Below are 21260 nucleotides of genomic sequence, written 5' to 3' on the forward strand. Positions count from 1 at the left end.
TCGAGTTTCTCCTTTTGTTTAGATCCATGGCTCATAGCCTTTTCTGTATCATGAGTGTCTTTGAGATCATTTCCTCTCTCCCCAGCAAAGTGTCAAAGCAATTGGTACAGTGGTAAGAGGTTGGGGTGTGGAGCTAGACTTGGGCTCATGGTCTGGTTCTGCCATTATCAGATGTCTGAACCTCAAAGTCCACAGACATAGAGATAATAGCAGTACTTACCTCCATGGGGTTATTGAGAAGAATAAATGAGATAATGCATGCAGAACCTCCCATACAGTTAAGCATTTAATACATTAGACTATTATTAATTATGAAAACACGTAAGGAATTCTGCATATAATTTCAGAGGTTTGATTTCTAGGGGATCCTTAGCCTGGTTCCAGATGGTCAGTAAGACAACTTTCATCAATGCCTACATTTTCCCTCTGAATTCCATCTGTGTTTACCAAGCATCTGCTGTGTCCTGGGCAGTCCAACTCACATTGAGTATTTTGGACACTAGTGTCATCAGCACCTTTGAGGGGTAGGGATCATTCCCATTCTACTGATGAGGTGAGATAACTTGCCCAAGGTCGCATGGTGAAGTTGCTGTTGAAATCTGTCTTCTGACTCCCTCTGTCTTCATCTGAGGAAAGACTTGTGAGGCTTCTGAAGAGGCTGCTCTCCATCCTGCTGTGTTCTATCAGTGACACTTTGTGCACACAGGAGATCCTAAGACACATACCCTAGGCCCTCAGAGCCAGCAGTGACTTCTTTAAAATCAGTTCTGGCAGTGCTGAGTGTCCATGGAAAAGAGCTCTTATTCAGAGCAGCCCTTCCTGTCTGCAGGGCTATGCAAGTAATTAAATCACTTCAGCAACAAGGTCAAGGGGACAGATAAGTGTTAAAGACTGTGTTTCAGTCCTGACTGCCTCTTATGCATGACCTCAGGAATGCCACTTCACCTCTCTGAGTCTGGTTTCCTCACCTATAAAAGCGAAGGACAGCTCTGACTCCACAAGGTGCTGTGTGAGGGTTACCTGAAGTCGAGGGTTACATGAAGCCTTTGCATAGTACCTGGCATAACGTCAGTCTTCTGGGAGTGGTAGGACTAGTCTGCATTCTTGGTTTGCAGATTGGAAGAGGAAACCCAGGCCCAAAGAAGCAAACAAACAATAGCTCACCCAGTCTTCTCTGTTTATTCTTCTCACTACACCATGCTGCTTCGCAGGCTGGTTTGACAAACATTTCCCCGCAATTAGATGCATCATGACCAACGGAGGAAAGAAAATTTTCATAGGGCATTTAAAAAGCTCAGGGAACAAACAGATCAGTGCAAATCAGTATAAGGCTGACACCTGAAAATGACTCTGGAGAGGTGAGGAAGTGGAGCAGAAGAAGGAGGGGCTGGTTCAGGGAACAGGATTTAATATGTCAGTGAAGATCCTGCCTCTCTCTGTAACAAGATGCCTAAAGAAGAATAGTGGTGCTTCCAGCCAGCTCCCTCTTGTTTTGGGAACAACAGTCATTTCTCAGAAAACTCACTTGCAAAGGCAGCCCTTCCAAAAGCATGAGAGCTTTAGTTTGGACAAATGATTTAAACTCACTTTTGCTGGAGAGGAAATGAATTTAAACTAGGACACGCAGAGAAGCAACAAAGAGTGCTAAAGAAGCAACTGAAAAGGTAGTCAAAGATCTGGCTTAGGGATTAGAAGCACTGGCTTTCTAGACTATGGACAAGTGTCCATTCAACAATTATCCAGTCTGGCAGGAAGCAGGTATTTTTCTGTGTGTATCTGGATCCAACTAACATTTATCCAATGTCTGTTGCGTGCCAGGTACTGAGCAAAAACCTTCTTCCTATGAATTTCATTTAATGCCATTAAGGCCAAGAAGGTGGCATAACCAACTTCCTTTTTCAGCTGAGGAAACAGGAGCAGAGTGAATAACTAACTGGCTGGGATTTGTCCTAGGTCCCCTGAACTCCAAGCACAGTGCTAGCTCCACTAGACCAAGCTGCCTTGTCTCTGGGCTTAAGAAAAGCCTGCATAGGAGCTGAAGGTCCAGAGGTTGCACGCTTATCTTATGCGCACGTACTTGGACCTCCCTACCACACAGCTGCCAGTGACCGTAAGAAGGGGCTTCTTTTCCTTCCAAGCCAGGTCCAGAATTCAATATCATTTTTCTAGCTTAGATTATCTTAAAAAATGCCACAACAGGGGATACAAATTTTAACATTTTATTGATTTAGGGGCCAAACAAGGCAGCATTTGGTCAGTTAAGAAAGGCACCTCATTGAAAATAATACATCACAGTGCTGTTGAGTGATCCCAGTCACAGGATTTGATAATGGAAAGGACAATCTTTGGATGACATAGCTTAGGACACTTGCTCATTTATTTAAAAGAGTCCCTTCACACACTGCAGATAAAAGAAGGCAAGAGCATAGGATTGTGGCATGTGCTACGTAGCTGTGAGAGGTTACTCATGAGAATAGGTAGCCTAGTAAATCAGTGGTAAGTCAGGGGAAGGGAATCAGCCTCCCTTTCCATTCCATTCCCTTCCCCCTCCCCTTGATTCCAGTATGCTTGATTTGTTGAGCCACCATCCCTATGAATACACCTTACATCTCTTTCAAATGTGGAGACAGTTTTTTGATCTTACAGTGTGTGGAACCAGGGTCAGTAATCAAAGCCTCCCTGTTGCAAGCTATAGACACACAGGACAACAATTTGATTTCCTGTACTCTTGGTCTGGAACCCATGGGGTTCTGAGATAAAAGCTGAGGTCTTAGTGCACTGGCTTTAAAAAATATTTTCACCAGTCCAGAGTAAATGAAAACCCGATTCCTTAGAAATAATACTGTATCTCTCTATTTCTACCCCCTCCCTCCAAGCATGGTATTTTTTAAAAAATTAATTTTTCCCTTACACTTTAAAAACTCCCACCTATGTATAAAAGAAACTGCCACACTACAATAACACTGCTGTTGTTCCAACTATTCCTTTGAGCCCCTCACCAGCCCTCCCTCACCATCCTCACCCTGACCACCCTTCCCTTCTGCCCAGCACCTAAGAGCAGGGATCACGCCGCAGGGTGATGAGCAGTGGTGTAGTCTCGCCTGGCGTTCTGATACTAGGCTGAAATAGAGAGGAAACAAGAGAGAACAAAATGGGTTTTTAAAAACCAAGTACATATCAAAGGAGGCTGGCATGTAAGCCCCAGCAACCAAATGCATTAAACACTGGACATTTCTCTGACAGGTAAAAGCAGAACCTGCTGAGGCTAAGACTCTGGAATTAAACGAAGCAAAAACAGAATTCTAACCATTCTGAGAAGGGTATATGCATTCCCTATGAATCTTCTAGTTCTCATGGGCAGCCCAAATATTACTTGCACATATTGTATGCACACATGAATCTATGTGGATGGATGACAAATATTTGGGCAAGGATCATGCACATTCAATTAGCAAACATTCAGGGACCTCAACTTTGAGGCCAAGTGCTTACAATTGTCCCTAGTTCAAGGGGAGCTGATTCCAAGATTCATGATGCCACTGTCACCCAGAGAAGGATCCCAGGCCAGGCACACATCGCTGACAGTTTTTGTTTCACTCCTCTTCCTTGCCCATTCCCAGAAGTCATGTGCTTCCCAGAAACACACAAAGCCAGACTGAGTTTCCATTAAGAGTGGGTGGAGTTAGTTTAGAGCCAGGAAGACAAGGCAGGACAGAGGCAGCAGACACTCACTTGGACCAGGCAAAGAGGGAAGCAAGGTGGCCACGTACTCGTGCCCAGGTGCCATGTGGACGGCAGATAAGACCTCTGGTAGTCTCACAGATGGCAGGAGAGCTCAGGTCAGAAGGAGGCTGGGCACTTTAGAGTCCACTAAATCGAGTCAGCAGCAGATTATGCTGAGGCAGGCGACATTATTTACTGGGTCTGCCACTGACTTTCTAATGGTTTTTCCAGAGGCTGCTGTTTTTGTGGTCCTTCACAGTAGTCTGTTACTTCATCTGTTTGCCACAAATCAAACCAGAGACCAAAAGACATAGCAGGGAACTTAGAAAATGCTCAATGGTTGGGAAGCTAAGGTTATGAATAAAAGCTGGTTACTGTCACAGGTGGTCTTATTTCTGCGTGATCTTTTCTTGGGGGAAGTCCATGGCTATAGCCATCATAAAATTAGGGGTAAAGGGTTGGATCTAGAAGGGAGAGGGTTTGGGCTTAAAAAGAACATATCTGATTTCAGTTTTATGTCCTGGAGAGAGACTGGGTTTGAGTAAATACTGATCAAAATAAATCCAAGAATAGATCACACACTGTTTTGTCGACACTTGGAAACAGGCAAACATTAAAAATAAAAGCAAATAAACCTACCCTGGTCTCTCTTTGGGGAAGTAGATTTGACTGCTCTCAGATGCTCAGCCTCCATGTTCAGAAGACAATCTGAATTCAAAAGGACCTTTCACCTGGTTTAATTCTCTGGCAACAATTCAGTTTTCAAACCCAATTCCCAAATAATCGCGACTTTTCAGCATCATAATGCAGATCACAAAAATATTCCAATTTGGCCTGGCTCTTTTTATGACGATACCCTCTCCCAGTAATTTCTATAACCTGCAACGTAAGCGCCTTTTCCTTCCACCTAGGGGAAAAAATTAATGATCCCTGTTCACATGTTGACTCATGTGGGTTTTCATTATGGGTTAGAAAACAAATGGAATTCTCTGTCCATAACGTACCATCAGGAACTGAGACCCTGCCTGACTTCACATGATCCTGGACTTCTAATAAGCTGCTGGAAATGGAAGAAATACTATGAGGTTTTGGAATTGTGGCCCCTGGAAGATTACCTGGGTTAGTTTATTTTGGTCAAAAAATAAAATCAAAAGTATGGTTAAAGTAAACAGCTGGGCCGGGTGTGGTGGCTCACATCTGTGATCCTGGCACTTTGGGAGGCCAAGGTGGGTGGATTGCTTAAGCCCAGGAGTTCAAGACCAGCCTGGGCAACTTGGCAAAACCCTGTCTCTGCAAAAAGTACAAAAATTAGCCAAGTGTTATGGCGTGCACCTGTAGTCCCAGCTGCTCAGGAGACTGAGGTGGGAGAATTGCTTGAGCCCCAGGAGGCAGAGGTTGCTGTGAACCAAGATTACGCCACTGCACTCCAGCCTGGGTGGCAGAGTGAAACCCTGTCTCAAAACAACAACAAAAAACAAGTAAACAGCTGGTAAAGCAACCTAGCCTAAAACTTAGAAAATAGGAGAGTGAACACATATGTACACACATACACACAACACACATACATACAGATGAGATGACAGTAGCACACACGCCAAAGATAAATCAAGCAAGTGCTTTTTTAATCAATACATCAAATGATATTTTTGCTAGCCTGAGGAAGCTTCTCTTTGCCTGGCCTATCATTCCCACCCATTCCCTCACAGAGATAGGAAGAAATTTCTTCTTGGACCCAACGTTAGATAAACATAACCAAGTCTTTACATGTGGCTTTGGAGAAGGCTGCTAGGATGCTTGCGAACACGACATCAGGGGTCTGGGATGCATCGATAGCAGAGTGGATCCCCCGTTTCCTGTAGTACTCTATGAGTGGGGTGGTTTGAGTGTGGTAAGCTTGCAGGCGGATTTTCAAGGCCTTCTCATTATCATCTGATCGACGAATCAAGGGTTCCCCAGTGATCTGAGAATAGGAAGGACAGCAATGAAAGGCTGGGACTGTTAGCAAGGTTTTCTTATTCCACGCCAGATGCAGATTTGAGATGGGATCATTCTGCCCAGGATGCTGTCTGTTCCCAAAGCCCATCAGAGGCAAAGACAGGCAATCCAGACCCTCTCCAATGAAGAACCTTGCTACTCCCAGGAGCAGAGCAGCTGGTGAACAGAAGTCAGAGAGTTTGTCAGAAACACCAACTGTGAGGAAAGGGGCTCATGAGGGGAAGATAGGCAATGACTTTCTCATCTTTGTGCTCAGGTGATCCAGCTTCCAAGATAAACACTTCTAGGGTCAAAAGTAAGGAAGTCAAAGGCCCCTAAGACCAGGAGAATACATCAAAATCAAAGATACATTAGCAGTTGTAATCTTAGTTGCTTAAATATTTAGCATATGTACTAGAGTGTCACCCATCAACATTTTAAAAGTGGCAAGTAAAATGAGAAAGAACTTTGAATGGTAGAATTAGCAGCTTTGCAAAATGTGACTATGTTGCCATAACGGCTGTGGAACCTGTATTTATAGAACCTGGATGACCTAATGAACTTGTTTCATAGGACGAAACTAAACCCAGGAAATTCTTACTGTTGTCCGCATGCTTTAAAACAGACCATATAGACTCTTTATGGCAAATGGTGCAGTGACTATGTATGAAACCCCAGGACACAGTACAGCCACAGTAACTATAAAAAGAGAATATTTTTCTGGAGGACTGGTCATCAAACTTCTCTTCAGTGCCACACTCTTCCCACTCTCCAATTCTAGGCTTTTAAGAAACCTTCTCCTGGCCGGGCGCGGTGGCTCAAGCCTGTAATCCCAGCACTTTGGGAGGCCGAGACGGGCGGATCACGAGGTCAGGAGATCGAGACCATCCTGGCTAATACGGTGAAACCCCGTCTCTACTAAAAAATACAAAAAACCAGCCGGGCGACGAGGCGGGCACCTGTAGTCCCAGCTACTCAGGAGGCTGAGACAGGAGAATGGCGTCAACCCGGGAGGCGGAGCTTGCAGTGAGCTGAGAGCCGGCCACTGCACTCCAGCCTGGGCGGCAGAGCAAGACTCCGTCTCAAAAAAAAAAAAAAAAAAAAAAAAAAAGAAACCTTCTCCTGATTAGCTGATCACTTAGGTGGCCATGATGCCAGAAAGGGGCTGCCTTGACAGAAGACAGGTACAATCTGGGCACTGCAAAAAGCTGGCACCACTGGTAGCAACCTTGAGGCCAAGCAATAAACCACCTGAGGAGACACTGAACAGATCTGACACAGGCCATGATTTACTTGATAGTGTTATTTTTCATGACTAAGTTAGTAATATTGGTAGAAATAAAAGGAAGATGGAAAGAATAAAGGAAAAAGAAAACAGTGAAGAAAGGGGAAGGAAAGAAAAGGACATTTTTTGTCTGAGTTTACATACGTCATCTTTCATGGGCTCTTTTGGAGGGTTGAACTCCTCATGGTAGGAACGGCCACTCTTGGGGTGAATCAGCCTGAAAGACAGCAAATGAATATGAGTTAGGTTAACTGACAGTACATGCCTGCACTCCACTCTAAGGGGCTCCGGAATGACAAGAAGAGACAGGGACCCTGGATGCAAGGACCCAGCACCCAGCAGAAAATCCAGCTAAATAACTGGGCTTTCAGGAGAGCTTATGCCAGTGGCAGAGTATATTTTCTATTGTGACCAAATATTATCATGAGTATCTGGTTGAAGAGCAAACGGGCTGGCCTAACTACCTAATTCAGGACTTGAGAGAAGGAACTCTGGTGCTGGTCTCACACAGCTATCTATTCTATTCACCCATTTACGCGACAAACATTAGTAAGTATCCCATTCAAGCCTTAAGCTGAATTCAGAGGCTACAAAGCAATGAGTAATGATCCCTGTTCACAAGTAGTGCTTAGTGGGAGAGACAAATGTGGAAATAAATAACAAACGTGATAATCCTTTAACAGATTTGTACAAAGTGCTATGGGGGACAGAGGACAAATAAATGAACTCTATTTCCTAACCTAGTTTGGTTACAAAACCAGGAAGGTACTAACAGGAAAAATAATTCCCATGGATGCAAACACTGCCAGATAATGCAACACATCTCTTCGATCACACAGATAAAAGACAGGCTAACCCTGATGACTTGAATTTTGGTTGGTACTTGAGACCAATCCCATTTTGAGAACTTGGAGAGTGGGGTTTCTTTCATTTACCAAAAGTGGTATTTGTGAATGGCAAAATAGCAGTGTGTGGGAGTCATATTTGTTGCAGCCTGGCTCCTAACCCTAACCCAGGGTTAGCAATATTCAAGTCATCAGGAAAAATGACTTATTAAACAAGTTATGGAATATAGAGCTCAACAAAAGGCATTTATTTGGCGCTGAATGTATAGCAGGTAGCTGCATCTCTGCTGAGTCCCCACAGGCAACAAGCCCATGTTCCTGACTGGGAATGGCCACACCACAGGAGCCTAGAAACCTAAGGAAAGGAGGCAGGCCAAGCTCTGTTCAGCAGCCAGGCCTTGCTTCAGTTCTGTGGTTTCTCAATTCTCTGTCAACCAAGTGTTTGTTTGCTTATTTAACTAATGGTTGCTCTTCTCATGAAGGTCTATTAGACTAGAGCTCCCTAATATTTTTCACCATTTGGCAGGCATAGCAATATTTGGGCTGGGCCCAGCAGCTTATGCCTGTGATGCCAACACTTTGGGAGGCCAAGGTGGGCAGATTACCTGAGGTCAGGAGTTCGAGACCAGTCTGACCAACATGGTGAAAGTCCGTTTCTACTAAAATATGAAAATTTAGCAGGGTGGCAGGCACCTGTAATCCCAGCTACTTGGGAGGCTGAGGCAGGAGGATCACTTGAACCTGGGGGTGGAGGTGGCAGTGAACTGAGATCACACCATTGCACTCCAGCCTGAGTGACAGAACAAGACTCTGTCTCAAAAAAATAAAATAAATAAATAAATAAAAAATCTATTCAATTCTATTTAGGTTATTGAAGTAACACCTCTGTAAAATGTGCTACTTTCTTTTTTGTTAATCACAGCATATTTTGGGGGAGAAGATGGTCCATTTATGGCATAAAGTGGCACTGGATTATGGGCAGGAGGGAGGTGACAGTAGAGAAAATAAGCTATACAGTCATCCCTTGGTATCCATGGGGGGATTGTTCCAGGAGCCCCCTCTGTGGATACCAAAATCCACAGATGCTCAAGTCCCTGATATAAAATGGTACAGCATTTCCATATAACCTATGCATATCCTCCTGTGTACTTTATTTATTTTATTTCTATTTTATTTTTGAGACAGACTCTCGCTCTGTCACCCAGGCTGGAGTACAGTGGTGTAGTCTCCGCTCACTGCAAGTTTCGCCTCCCGGGTTCACGCCATTCTCCTGCCTCAGCCTCCCAAGTAGCTGAGACTACAGGCGCCCACCACCAAGCCTGGCTAATTTTTTGTATATTTAGTAGAGATGGGGTTTCACCATGTTAGCTAGGCTGGTCTCGAACTCCTGACCTCGTGATCTACCCACCTCGGCCTACGAAAGTGTTAGGATTACAGGCGTGAGCCACCACGCCCAGTCTAATTTTTTTATTTTTTGTAGAGATGAGGTCTCATCATGTTGCCCACGCTGGTTGTCCTGCATACTTTAAATCATCTCTAGATTATTTATACCTAATACAATGTAAATGCCATGTAAATAATTGCTATACTGCATTTTAAAACTTATATTATTTTTTATTTTCTTCAGCTTTCCCACGTTAGATTTATTGGTGGTTGTGTTCTGAATTTTTTTTTTTTTTTGAGACGGAGTCTCACTGTCGCCCAGGCTGGAGTGCAGTGGCGCCATCTCAGCTCACTGCAAGCTCCACCTCCCAGGTTCATGCCATTCTCATGCCTCAGCCTCCTGAGTAGCTGGGACTACAGGCACCTGCCACCACGCCCACCTAAATTTTTGTATTTTTAGTAGAGACAGGATTTCACCATGTTAGCCAGGATGGTCTCGATCTCCTGACCTCGTGATCCACCCACCTTGGCCTCCCAAAATGCTGGGATTACAGGCGTGAGCCACCGCGCCTAGTCTGGTTCTGAATATTTTTAATTCACAAATGCTTGAATCCATGGATACAGAAGGCCAACTGGACAATGGAGAAAAGGTTCCTGTGACTGCAGTCATGTACTGTGAGGTTGCACCTTCCAGTATTTGAGTGCCTGGAAGGATTCCTCTGATGCATTCATTCAGAAATGGCATCCACTGGGAGACCCAGGGAGAGGAAAGAGCAGGCTGCTGGGCTCAGCAGCAGCAACTTTGGGAAGGCGTAGGGGCATGAGATGTGGACCAGGGTATTTTTTTTACCTTCTAGAGAGCACAGGGCACATAGCAGCCAGGCTGCAACAAATATGACTCCCACACACTGCTGTTTTGCCATTCACAAATACCACTTTTGGTAAATGAAAGAAACCCCACTCTCCAAGTTCTCAAAATGGGATTGGTCTCAAGTACCAACCAAAATAGCTCCATGAGCCACTGAGTCTGGCTCAGAGGTACCATCAGGGCTAGGAATCTACAATCACTGCTACTATGAGTATGATACTTTATTTTTATTTTTTTTTGAGATAGAGTTTTGCTCTGTCACCCAGGCTGGAGTCCAATGGCCTAATCACGGCTCAGTGTAGCCTCGACCTCCCTAGCTCAAGCAATCCTCCCACCTCAGCCTCCCAAGTAGTTGGGACCACCAACACAGGTGCATACCACCATACTTGGCTAATTTTTTTTGCTTTATAGTAGAGACGAGGTCTTGCTATGTTGCTCAAGCTGGTCTCAAACTCCTGGCCTCAAGTAATCCTCCTGTTTAGGCCCCCCCCAAATGCTGTGATCATGGCCATGAACCACTGTACCCAACATGCAGTGTGACACTTTAAACACCTGTTTTCTCATCCACAAAATTGGGATGGTACCAGGTATTAAGATAATACCAGAGAGCCAACTGGTAGGATAATTAGGATATGAGAGAGACAATATAGAATAAGTTTAAAAACAAAAACAAAAACAAAAAAACAACCACCAACTATTCATATTCAAGAAACAGAACAATGACTCAAAATTACTAGAAGTGAGGTCAGAACTAATTCAGAAGATTGTTACAATGGGGTCCATATCATCTCAGACTTGAAAAAGATCCTGTGTGAGGTCTGGGGTTCATTCCCCAGCATCTCCAAACAGCTAACATCTGTGTCCAACCTGAGTAACAGAATGAGACTCTGTCTCAAAACTAACAAACAACAACAACAACAACAAAAAACAAACAAACAAAAAAACAAGATCTGTATTAAACTGACTAACTCCTGCCTCATTTTCTTCTAACCATCAACATGTTTGACTAGGAGGCAGAAAGCAGGCTTCCAGGGCTAACCCTGCCACTCATCTGCTGGGTAAACTTGGAAAAACACCTTCAGCAGTGACATGCTCTGTAAGGAAGGAGGTCCTTCTCTCTGTGAGGGAGGAAGTTACAGTAACTACCTACTTCCAAATGGAGGGACTGAGTCTTCTCTCTTTCACCCTTTATAGCAATCCTGCTGTTTGTTCTTCAGAATTTCTGTTCTCTCCCACCCAACCTCAGTTAGAAACCTCCATCACATCATGTGATCATAAACAGGCTCCTAGATGGTATCCCTATCTGTTTATCCTTGTCCCAATTTACCTTGCACACCAGGACCAAGCTAATGTTCTTAGAATACTGTTTTTGCCACAACACCCAGTGGCTCGAGAATATCTCATGAGTCCTGAACTCCATCAAGTCTACCCTCTTTGGTTTGGCAGATATCCCCAGTAAAGCTCTTCTCAACAGCATTCCTTCTACCATCCTGCCCCCAAGGCCACTGGGCAGACACATCTGCTACTAGCCTCAGCGAAAGCCCAACCTATATTCATTCTGGCTTCTACTCCCTTCTGGGAAAGTCTCACTGAAATACTCTTCATCCAGGAAGAGTTTGATGTTATCTCTATCCCAGGCAGCCTTTCCTCCCTGTCCCCAGGCTTTCTTCTTGGACTTCCTACTGCACTAAACAGCCAAAGTTTCATATACGACTCTCTGAGGTCAGAGATGGGCATCACTATATGGTTATCCTAGAGCCTCTTGTGGTCCTCTGCTCCCAGGGTCTAGTCCTGTGCTATGCAGGAAGCAGGTACTCATGAAGCTGGGCCCATAGAATCAAAGGTCCCCAGTGTCACCTGGTTCTGCTAATATATGCTTGGTGCCTCAGAGACCCCAGGCCTGGTGATGTCTTTACTGTTAACCCTACTGCTTCTTGACCGACATCAACTTTGTCTACTCTGTGCCCAGTAGGGATACAAAGAAACAGAAGTTCCTGCATTAAAGGAGCCTATGGAATAGCCAGAGACATGTAACCTGGACATTTGAAAAGAAAATGAATACAAAGTAGAGCCCACTGTATTTCATATTGCTTTCCAGGATAATAGTGCTAACCCTGTACTGTCTATTCACATGTTTGTCTCTGTCCTTGAAGGTGTGGACTATAAACACATGGAGAAGAATTCAACCTCATTAGGAAATCAAAGTAATAACGTCTGAAATAAGAAAACATTTTTTCCCTAATCCAAAAATTTACATGCATTATGATGGCCATAGTATCATTTTAACAGTGGCTAACTGGAAGAAACACAAATATACAACAATAAGGAAATAAGTAAACAATGTTTTGCCTACTGTGAAATATCACACAGCAATTAAAACTAATGGTCATGGATGTCTAGTTCAAGATGGTGGGCTGACCACTTTCCTGAGACACCATTAAAATGACAAAGACATAAAAAAGCTACAGCCCACGATAAAGAGGGGAATGGAGGGTCCATTTGCAGTTGAAAGCTTCTGACATACTTCTGGAAGGCACAAAGCAGACTGCAGTGATTAGTGAAATAGGGTAAAGAAAACCGTAGCCTAAAGCAGTGTTGGTCTGTCAGAACAAACGAATCCAGAAGCAGAGGCATTTCTGTGTTCAATGCTATTATAGAGAAACAAACATGTTAAAACACACACACACACACACACACACACACACACACAAAGTGGCTGTACTATAAGCAAATTCTTCCTCCATTTTCTAAACTTTGTACAGATGGTTATATGGTTTTTATAATTAATAAAAAGCCAGCAAAGTATGGCAACTCCAGCTGAAATCAGATTTAAGGAGCACTAAAATGGAGGAGATACACATGTAAAGAAATTAACATTTCTTAAGCACCTAATATAGGCAAAGCTTTGAACCATGCATTTTATATTACCTAACACATGCAATAGCTCCTCAAAGCAGGTGTTATCAACCCCCTTCTACATAGGAGGAAACAGCCTCAGACAGGTTAAGAAATGTGCCTAGGGTCACAGTTAAAAAGTGACAAGAGGCGGGGTGCAGTGGCTCACACCTGTAATCCCAGCACTTTGGGAGGCCAAGGCGGGTGGATCTCTTAAGGTCAGAAGTTTTGAGACCAGCACGGCCAACATGGTGAAGCCCTGTCTCTACTAAAAATACAAAAATTAGTCGGGCATGGTGGCGCATGCCTGTAGTCCCAGTTACTTGGGAGGCTGAGACAGGAGAATTACTCGAACCCGGGAGGCAGAGGTTGCAGTGAGCCAAGATTGCGCCACTGCACTCCAGCCTGGGTGACAGAGTGAGAGTCTGTCTCAAAAAAAAGAGAAAAAAAAAAGCGAAAAGAGCCGGGAGCAGTGGCTCACGCTTGTAATCCTAGCACTTTGGGAGGCCAAGACAGGCGCATCACTTGAGGTCAGTTCAAAACCAGCCAGGCCAACATGGTGAAACTCTGGCTCTACTAAAAATACAAAAAAATTAGCCAGCCCTGGTGGCAGACACCTGTAATCCCAGCTACTTGGGAGGTTGAGGTAGGAGAATTGCTTGAACCCAGGAGGTGGAGGTTGCAGTGAGCCGAGATAGCGCCACTGAACTCCAGCCTGGGTGACAGAGTGAGACTCCGTCTAAAAAAAAAAAAAATGACAAGAATGAGATGCTATTTGACTTCAAATTCCTTGCTCTTCTTTCCATATCCCAATCCCATCTCACCACTTCAGTGGATGTCACCAAATAAAATCAATCCGTGTTGAAATGGCACTAAGCTTCATGGCCGGGATTAAACACGAGCAATTCTCAGAGTTTGACAAAGCTCTGAGAAGCATGAAAAGGGACCTTCAAGGGACAAATACCTTCCTGTGATTCTTCGGATCAGCAGAGAGTCTGGGATGCTGAATTCAATCACAGAGTCAAGCCTCTCTTTCCGCTTCTCCATGAGGTCATCGAGCTGTAAAACAATGTGTGGCCCACCTAAGCTACCAGAGCTTGGTCAGACTCATCTCCTTCAAAGGAATTAAGAGAAGACAAAGGGCAAGAGTGTACTCTCATACAGAAGTAATATAAAAACTAAGCTACCCACCATTTCTGCCTGCCTCACAGTCCGAGGGAAGCCATCCAGAAGAAAACCATTTTGCACAAGGGGTCTCCAAATTCTTCTCAATGAGTTCCACTACCATTTCATCACTCACCTGGAAGTTAGGAACAAAATAGCCTTGGGTTTAAATCCATTACCTAGGTGACTGACATTAGCCGAACTCCATAGCCAAAAGTTTGTGTATATAACCTTATTACTAAACAGCAAGTTTTCTTGAACCCAAAGAAGCAAAAATAAGAGCAAATGTGAAATGGCTCCATTTGGAAGATCCAGTTTCACGATTTTATCTCTGTGGTTGCCAAATGCACATTCTCGTCTCTCGAAATTCCCCTGTATCCCAAAAAATCTGGGTGAGGGAAGACAGATTCCATTACTTGTTACCTCACCAGGAGAGCTTTGTATCTCAGGTCCTGAAGGCCCCTCCTGCCACTAGAGTCCAGAGTCCAAACTGTCAGATAACAGTTAATCAGCAATCAGTGATCCTCAACGCACAAGAAATGTGAGGACAAATGGCTGAGAGACCACCTGAGAGAGTGCCAGGAGAGAATGGGGTTGACCAAAACACAGGCATCAGCTTTCCCTGTTTCACAGCTGTCATTAGGCTAATAGTAACGAGACTGATGTATGTACTTGGTTACACATCTGGACCATCCTGGACATGAGGAAAAACAGAAGTTCACTGAATTGGCAAGATTGGGTCAGAACCAAGGAACTAAGGAGCCAAGCCAACACTCTTCCCTCACTTTTTTTTTTTTTTTGAGACAGTCTCATTCTGTTGCCCAGGCTGGAGTACAGTGGAACAATATCCCCTCACTGCAACCTCCGCCTTCCAGGTTCAGATGATTCACGTGCCTCAGCTTCCCAAGCAGCAGGGACTACAGGTGTGCAGGACCATGCCCAGCTAATTTTTTGTATTTTTAATAGAGATGGGGTTTCATCATGTTGGCCAGGCTGGTCTCGAACTCCTGACCTCAAGTGATCTGCTTGCCTCAGTCTCCCAAAGTGTTAGGATTACAGGAGTGAGCCACTGCATCCAGCCCAAAGCCAACATACTTCTGAGTCTCTCTAAAACCCCCAATGAGGACCTCTCCCAGTTTTTACAAACTGGTTTTTCTTTTCTTTTTTTTTGAGATGGAGTGTCGCTCTGTCACCCAGGCTGGAGTGCAGTGGCATGATCTTGGCTCACTGCAAGCTCTGCCTCCCGGGTTCACTCCGTTCTCCTGCCTCAGCCTCCCGAGTAGCTGGGATTACAGGCGCCTGCCACCACGCCCGGCTAATATTTTTGTATTTTTAGTAGAGACAGTGCTTCACCGTGTTAGCCAGGATGGTCTTGATCTCTTGACCTCGTGATCCACCCGCCTCGGCCTCCCAAAGTGCTGGGATTACAGGCGTGAGCCACTGCGCCTGGCAGAAACTAGTTTTTCTCTTGGGCTGTTACAGAAAGAAAAGTCTCCAGCCTGTAGTGAAGCCTGCCCATCTTGGCAGCTAATGGTCTTATTTATTGGTGCTAACTGTGAACTTGGGGACAAAGTACATGCTCTGCAACTAAGTGAAGGTTGGAGATAAGCAATTTCATTGCCACATCTCAATTTTTTCTTAGTACAGAGTCTTCTGTCAAGACTCAAAGTCCAAAATATCTAGCTTTCTGGTTTGACTCAGAGATTCAGTTCCATGAAGGGAAAACTAGAGAAATGGGCAGGCAGGTGGGCAGGCAGAGGTATCATTTGATACGGCTACAAAATCTCAAAGCCTAACAGAAGGTAACTTGAGGATTAAAGCAAAGCCCAGTTCCTTCCCCAACTAACATTCTAAGATAAAAAAAGACCAGAAGACCGAGCACAAAATGACATCTGAAGGTGATTCTCAGAGGCCAAGTTCCAGAATAACTCAGTTATAATTAATCCAGAGATCTTCTTTGATTAGTGCCAGAAAATAATAGATTGCATTTGTCCAATCAGGTCAACTGGCCTAAAGAAAGAGAAAATGTGGCTGGGCATGGCAGCTCACACCTGTAATCCCAGCACTTTCAGAGGCTGGGGCAGGAGGACTGCTCCCGGGTTAAGCTCAGTTTAAAACCAGTGTGGGCAACACAGTAAGACCCCGTCTCTACAACAACAACAAAAAGTAGCAGGGCATGGTGGTGTGTGCCTGTAGTTATAGCTACTCATCAGGCTGAAGTAGGAGGATCACTTGAGCCCAGGAGGTCGAGGTTGTAGTGAGCCATGATTGCGCCACTGCATACCAGCCTGGGTCTCAGAAAAAAAAGAGAGAAAATGCAATTATGGTCCCCAAATAGTCACAACTGCGAAGGAATTGCTTTGGTACAGAAACAGAACAAAGAGCCACAAGGCAGGTTAAAAAACACTTCTGTGACTTCCTAAATCCTCTCTTGAATACATCTCTGAGTTCTGGCCTAGGACAGCAGTTTCATTTCTGGCTCTAAAATTTGGGTATATAACAAAATACATCAGCACAGAAAAACTTCAAGAATACTACGAATGAGGGCCATAAATTCAGAACAAAGTAACTTGCACTCTAAAAAGTCTTATAAGGCCAAGCGCGGTGGCTCACGCCTATAATCCCAGCACTTTGGGAGGCCAGGGCAGGTGGATCACCCGAGGTTAGGAGTTTGAGACCAGCCTGGCCAACCTGGTGAAACCCTATCTCTACTAAAAATACAAAAATATTAGCCAGGCGTGGTGGCAGGCGCCTGTAGTCCCAGCTACTCAGGAGGCTGAGGCAGGAGAATGGAGTGAACCAGGGAGGCGGAGGTTGCAGTGAGCCAAGATTGCGCCACTGCACTCCAGCCTGGGTGACAGAGTGAGATTTTGTCTCAAAAAAAAAAAAAAAAAAAAAAATCCTATAATCTGCCACTTTGTTAAAACACCCTCTAGCACATGGTTGTCCAAGAGAATTTTGTTTGATGATGGAAAGTTCTGTATCAGTGAAGGCTGGTAAATACATGAAATATGGCTAGTGCAACTGAGGAATTGATTTTTACATTAATTAAATTTAAATTAATCTAAATAGCCACCTGTGGTTGGTGGCTACCATATTGGACAGTGCATATCTAGATTCTGAGGAATATCAACACTCATTGATACCACCAAACCTACCAGTTTCCCAGCATCCATAGTTGCCTTCAGCTTTTTTCCTAGCTCTGAGCCAGAAGCCACCATGGCCCTCAGCATGTCCCCAGTAGCCAAATGGCAGACACAGAAGTTTTCAGCCAATCTGGGTGCCTACGGAGAGGAAGACAAAAACCAAGATTCAGTTACATTACAGGCTGTGGAGTCAGACTACCTAGGTGTGAACCTGGCCCTGCAACTTACTGGCTATGTAAACTTGGGCAAATGTCTACTTCCTTACCTGTAATGGGGATAAAAGCACCTTATGTTACATTCTAACATACAATGATTATAGGGTTATGGTAAGAATTACATGAAATAATATATGTAAAGCACTTGAAACAGTACAACTAGCACACAGGAAGCAGTCATAAATATTAGCTATTATCACTATTTCCACTCAACACACTAGTGACAAGTAAGTTTCAGTTTCCCCATTATAAATGGGAAGACGTCCGGGCGCGGTGGCTCAAGCCTGTAATCCCAGCACTTTGGGAGGCCGAGACGGGCGGATCACGAGGTCAGGAGATCGAGACCATCCTGGCGAACACGGTGAAATCCCGTCTCTACTAAAAAATACAAAACTAGCCGGGCGAGGTGGCGGGCGCCTGTAGTCCCAGCTACTTGGGAGGCTGAGGCGGGAGAATGGCGTAAACCCGGGAGGCGGAGCTTGCAGTGAGCTGAGATCCGGCCACTGCACTCCAGCCTGGGCGACAGAGCGAGACTCCGCCTCAAAAAAAATAAATAAATAAAAATAAATGGGAAGACTTGCCAGGCATGGTGGCTCACGCCTATAACCCCAGCACTGGGAGGCTGAGGTGCGTGGATCACGAGGTCAGAAGTTCGAGACCAGCCTGACCAACGTGGCGAAACCCCGTCTCTACTAAAAATACACAAATTAGCTGGGTGTGGTGGCGTGTGTCTGGAATTACAGCTACTCAGGAGGCTGGTAGGAGAATTATTTGAATCCGGGGGGCAGAGGTTGCAGTGAGCCGAGATTGCACCACTGCACTCCAGCTCCAGCCTGCCGACAGTGAGACTCCGTCTCAAGGCAAAAAAAAAAAGGGCAGGGGGGTTGGCGCTGTGGCTCACGCCTGTAATCCCAGCACTTTGGGAGGCCAAGGCAGGTGGATCACCTGAGGTCGGGAGTTCAAGACCAGACTGGCCAAGATGGTGAAACCCCGTCTCTACTAAAAATACAAAAGTAGCCAGGCGCAGTGGCAGGCGCCTGTAATCCCAGCTACTTGGGAGGCTGAGGCAGGAGAATCGGTTGAACCTGGGCGGCAGAGGTTGCAGTGAGGCAATATTGCGCCACTGCACTCCAGCCTGGGTGACAGAGTGAGACTCCATCTAAAAAAAAAAAAAAAAAAAAAAAGGAAAAAAAAGGAAGAATAAAAATAGTACCAACACTTCAAATGGTTGTTGTGAGGTTTAAATGAGATCATGTATATAATGTACTCGGCACATATAATGTACTCAGCACATAACGTGCTGAATAAACATTTGCAAAGGGATGAATGTGTAACTGCCATGTACTACAGTTACTGGGTCAGGGAGGCAACTAGGAGCTGTTTGCCCCCAGGCAGAACTGGGTTTTCCCCCTTCCCTGTCACTAAGTAGCTGTATTATCTTGGCCACCTCACTTTTCAGTTTCCTTATCTGTTTAAAATGAAGGCAAAAAAGACTCCATCTCAGAAGGTAGCTGTGAGGATTAGCTGAGATATATACAAAGAGTACTTGGCATATAATAAGCACTTACATACTAGTTTTAGGAGGCATTTTAGCATTTTGGTCCAGAGTATAGGCTTGAGAGTTAAACTGCCTGGTTTTCAGACTCCACGTCCACTAACCATTACGTAAAATTGACTTAAGAAGTCACTTCACCTTTCTAAGTTTCAAATTTCCTCTAAGTAAAATGGAGATGGTAATAGTATCTATATCACTGGGTTGATGAGATTATATAGAATTCAGTATTTGCAGGCCCTGGCACATAGTAAGCACTCAGTGGGCACTGGCTGTTACCATAACCCCTGTCCTAATCCTACATTCATTCATACAGAAAGAAAACATTTACTAATGCCTTTTCCAAGAACCCTGTTAGGAGCCTGGGAAACAGATGAATAAAAGGCATAGACTATGTTCTTAAAGAGATTATATTTGGTGAACTATATATGAGAATGCAGAATTAGAACAGGGAGAGACCCTAGACAGCTCATCACTGGCTTTGCAGTGGGAAAAAAAGAATGCAGAATTCACAAGGAATAAAATCCGTTCAAGGAGCTCAATCTTAGCTTTTTCCATTCAATTGTTTTATAAACTAAGTAGGTTTAGATCCTGATTCAAACAAATCAGTTCACTGGGAGTTTTCTTTTCTTTTCTTTTGAGACAGTTTCACTCTATCACCCAGGCTGGAGTGCAGTGGCACGATCATGGCTCACTGCAGCCACAAACTCCCTGGGCTCAGGTGATTCTCCTGCCTCAGCCTCCCAGTAGCTGGGATTGCAGGCACATGCCACATGCCTGGCTAATTTTTATATAATTGGGAGTTTTCTTAGGTGCATGCTTAGGTGCACACAATAAAAGGTACATAGATAGAGTTGGTTTCTGATTCACGGACTGATTCAGTAAAAGCAAAGAAATGATTTCGTAGTAAAATGGAATCTAGAGAGAAGGCATTAAAAACTGTGTACTTTGGGTCGGGCGTGGTGGCTCATGCCTGTAATCCCAGCACTTTGGGAGGCCAACACGGGCGGATCACCTGAGGTCAGGAGTTCGAGACTAGCCTGGCCAACATGGTGAAATCCCATCTCTATTAAAAATACAAAAATCAGCTGGGCATCCTGGCATGTGCCTGTAATCCCAGCTACTTGGGAGGCTGAGGCAGGAGAACTGCTTACACCCTGGAGGTGGAGGTTGCAGTGAGCTGAGATCCAGCCTGGGTGAAGAAGCAAGACTATGTCTCAAAAAAACAACAACAAAAAAACCCAAAACAACACCAAAATTCTGTACTTTGCAAAACTAGTGAATGTCAGGAGCCCTGACAATGAAAACCCAGGCTGGCACTGTGGCCATATATCCAGAGAGTGCTTTCTGCCAATCCTTCTCATTGCTGTTGAAATTAACCTGGGTAAACAATTTGGAGGTCAGGCTTGCTCAAGTGGAAAGACTGCCCAAAACACGAGAGAAGAGCTGTGAGCACAGAACTTGTTCTATTTTTGTCACTCCCAAACTGCAGGACTCATGCACTGTTCCAGGTGATTGGATTCTACAGCTGGATGAAAGAACACACACCAATAGGGAAGAAAACTAATTCCTGGCTGGGCACAGTGGCTCACGCCTGTAATCCCAGCACTTTGGGAGGCTGAGGCAGGTGGATCACCTGAGGTCGGGAGTTCAAGACCAGCCTGGCCAAGATGGTGAAACCCCGTCTCTACTAAAAATACAAAAATTAGCCGAGTGTGGTGGTGGGCACTTGTAATCCCAGCTACTCAGGAGGCCGTGGCAGAGAATTGCTTGAACCCATGAAATGGAGGTTGCAGTGAGTTGAGATCATGCCACTGTACTCCAGCCTGGGTGACAGAGTGAGACTCCGTCTCAAAAAAAGAAAAGAAAAGAAAACTAATTCTTTCATTTCCTGCTTGCTGCCTGGGAGTCAATGTGGTAGGCTGTAAAGAGCATGTATGGGTTTCGAAGTCAGACAGATATTTATACTTGATTCCTAGCTAAGGCACTCAGTAGCTGTGTGATCTTGGGCTCAGTACTTAACTTCTCAGAGTGTCAGTTTCCTCATCAGTTGAATGGGGATAATGACTACTTCACAGGGTTTTTATGAGGATAAATGAAATAAAGTACCAAAAACATCAGACATGCAGTAGGCATTCAATAAATAAAAGGCTCCCTTCCATGGTCTTTCTTCTTTGCATTACTCTTTATTTACAGATTGCAGAAACTTA

The 21260-nt window shown here is 44.6% G+C and overlaps 1 protein-coding gene across 1 annotated transcript in view; it reads right to left on the reverse strand.

Annotated features, from left to right (window-relative positions):
- Nucleotides 1-274: 274 nt before the first annotated feature.
- AK2 (adenylate kinase 2) overlaps nucleotides 275-21260 on the reverse strand; it is a 30273-nt gene continuing 9287 nt past the window's right edge. Inside the window, 7 exon segments of the mRNA XM_017884447.1 lie at nucleotides 275-3120; nucleotides 5488-5683; nucleotides 7127-7199; nucleotides 13938-14032; nucleotides 14165-14222; nucleotides 14224-14273; nucleotides 17296-17421. Coding sequence (XP_017739936.1) covers nucleotides 3116-3120; nucleotides 5488-5683; nucleotides 7127-7199; nucleotides 13938-14032; nucleotides 14165-14222; nucleotides 14224-14273; nucleotides 17296-17421 — 603 coding nt within the window. The 3' untranslated portion in view covers nucleotides 275-3115.

This window comes from Rhinopithecus bieti, unplaced genomic scaffold, assembly GCF_001698545.2.
Source record: "Rhinopithecus bieti isolate Rb0 unplaced genomic scaffold, ASM169854v2 scaffold_13029, whole genome shotgun sequence".
In the NCBI taxonomy this organism is placed as follows: domain Eukaryota; kingdom Metazoa; phylum Chordata; class Mammalia; order Primates; family Cercopithecidae; genus Rhinopithecus; species Rhinopithecus bieti.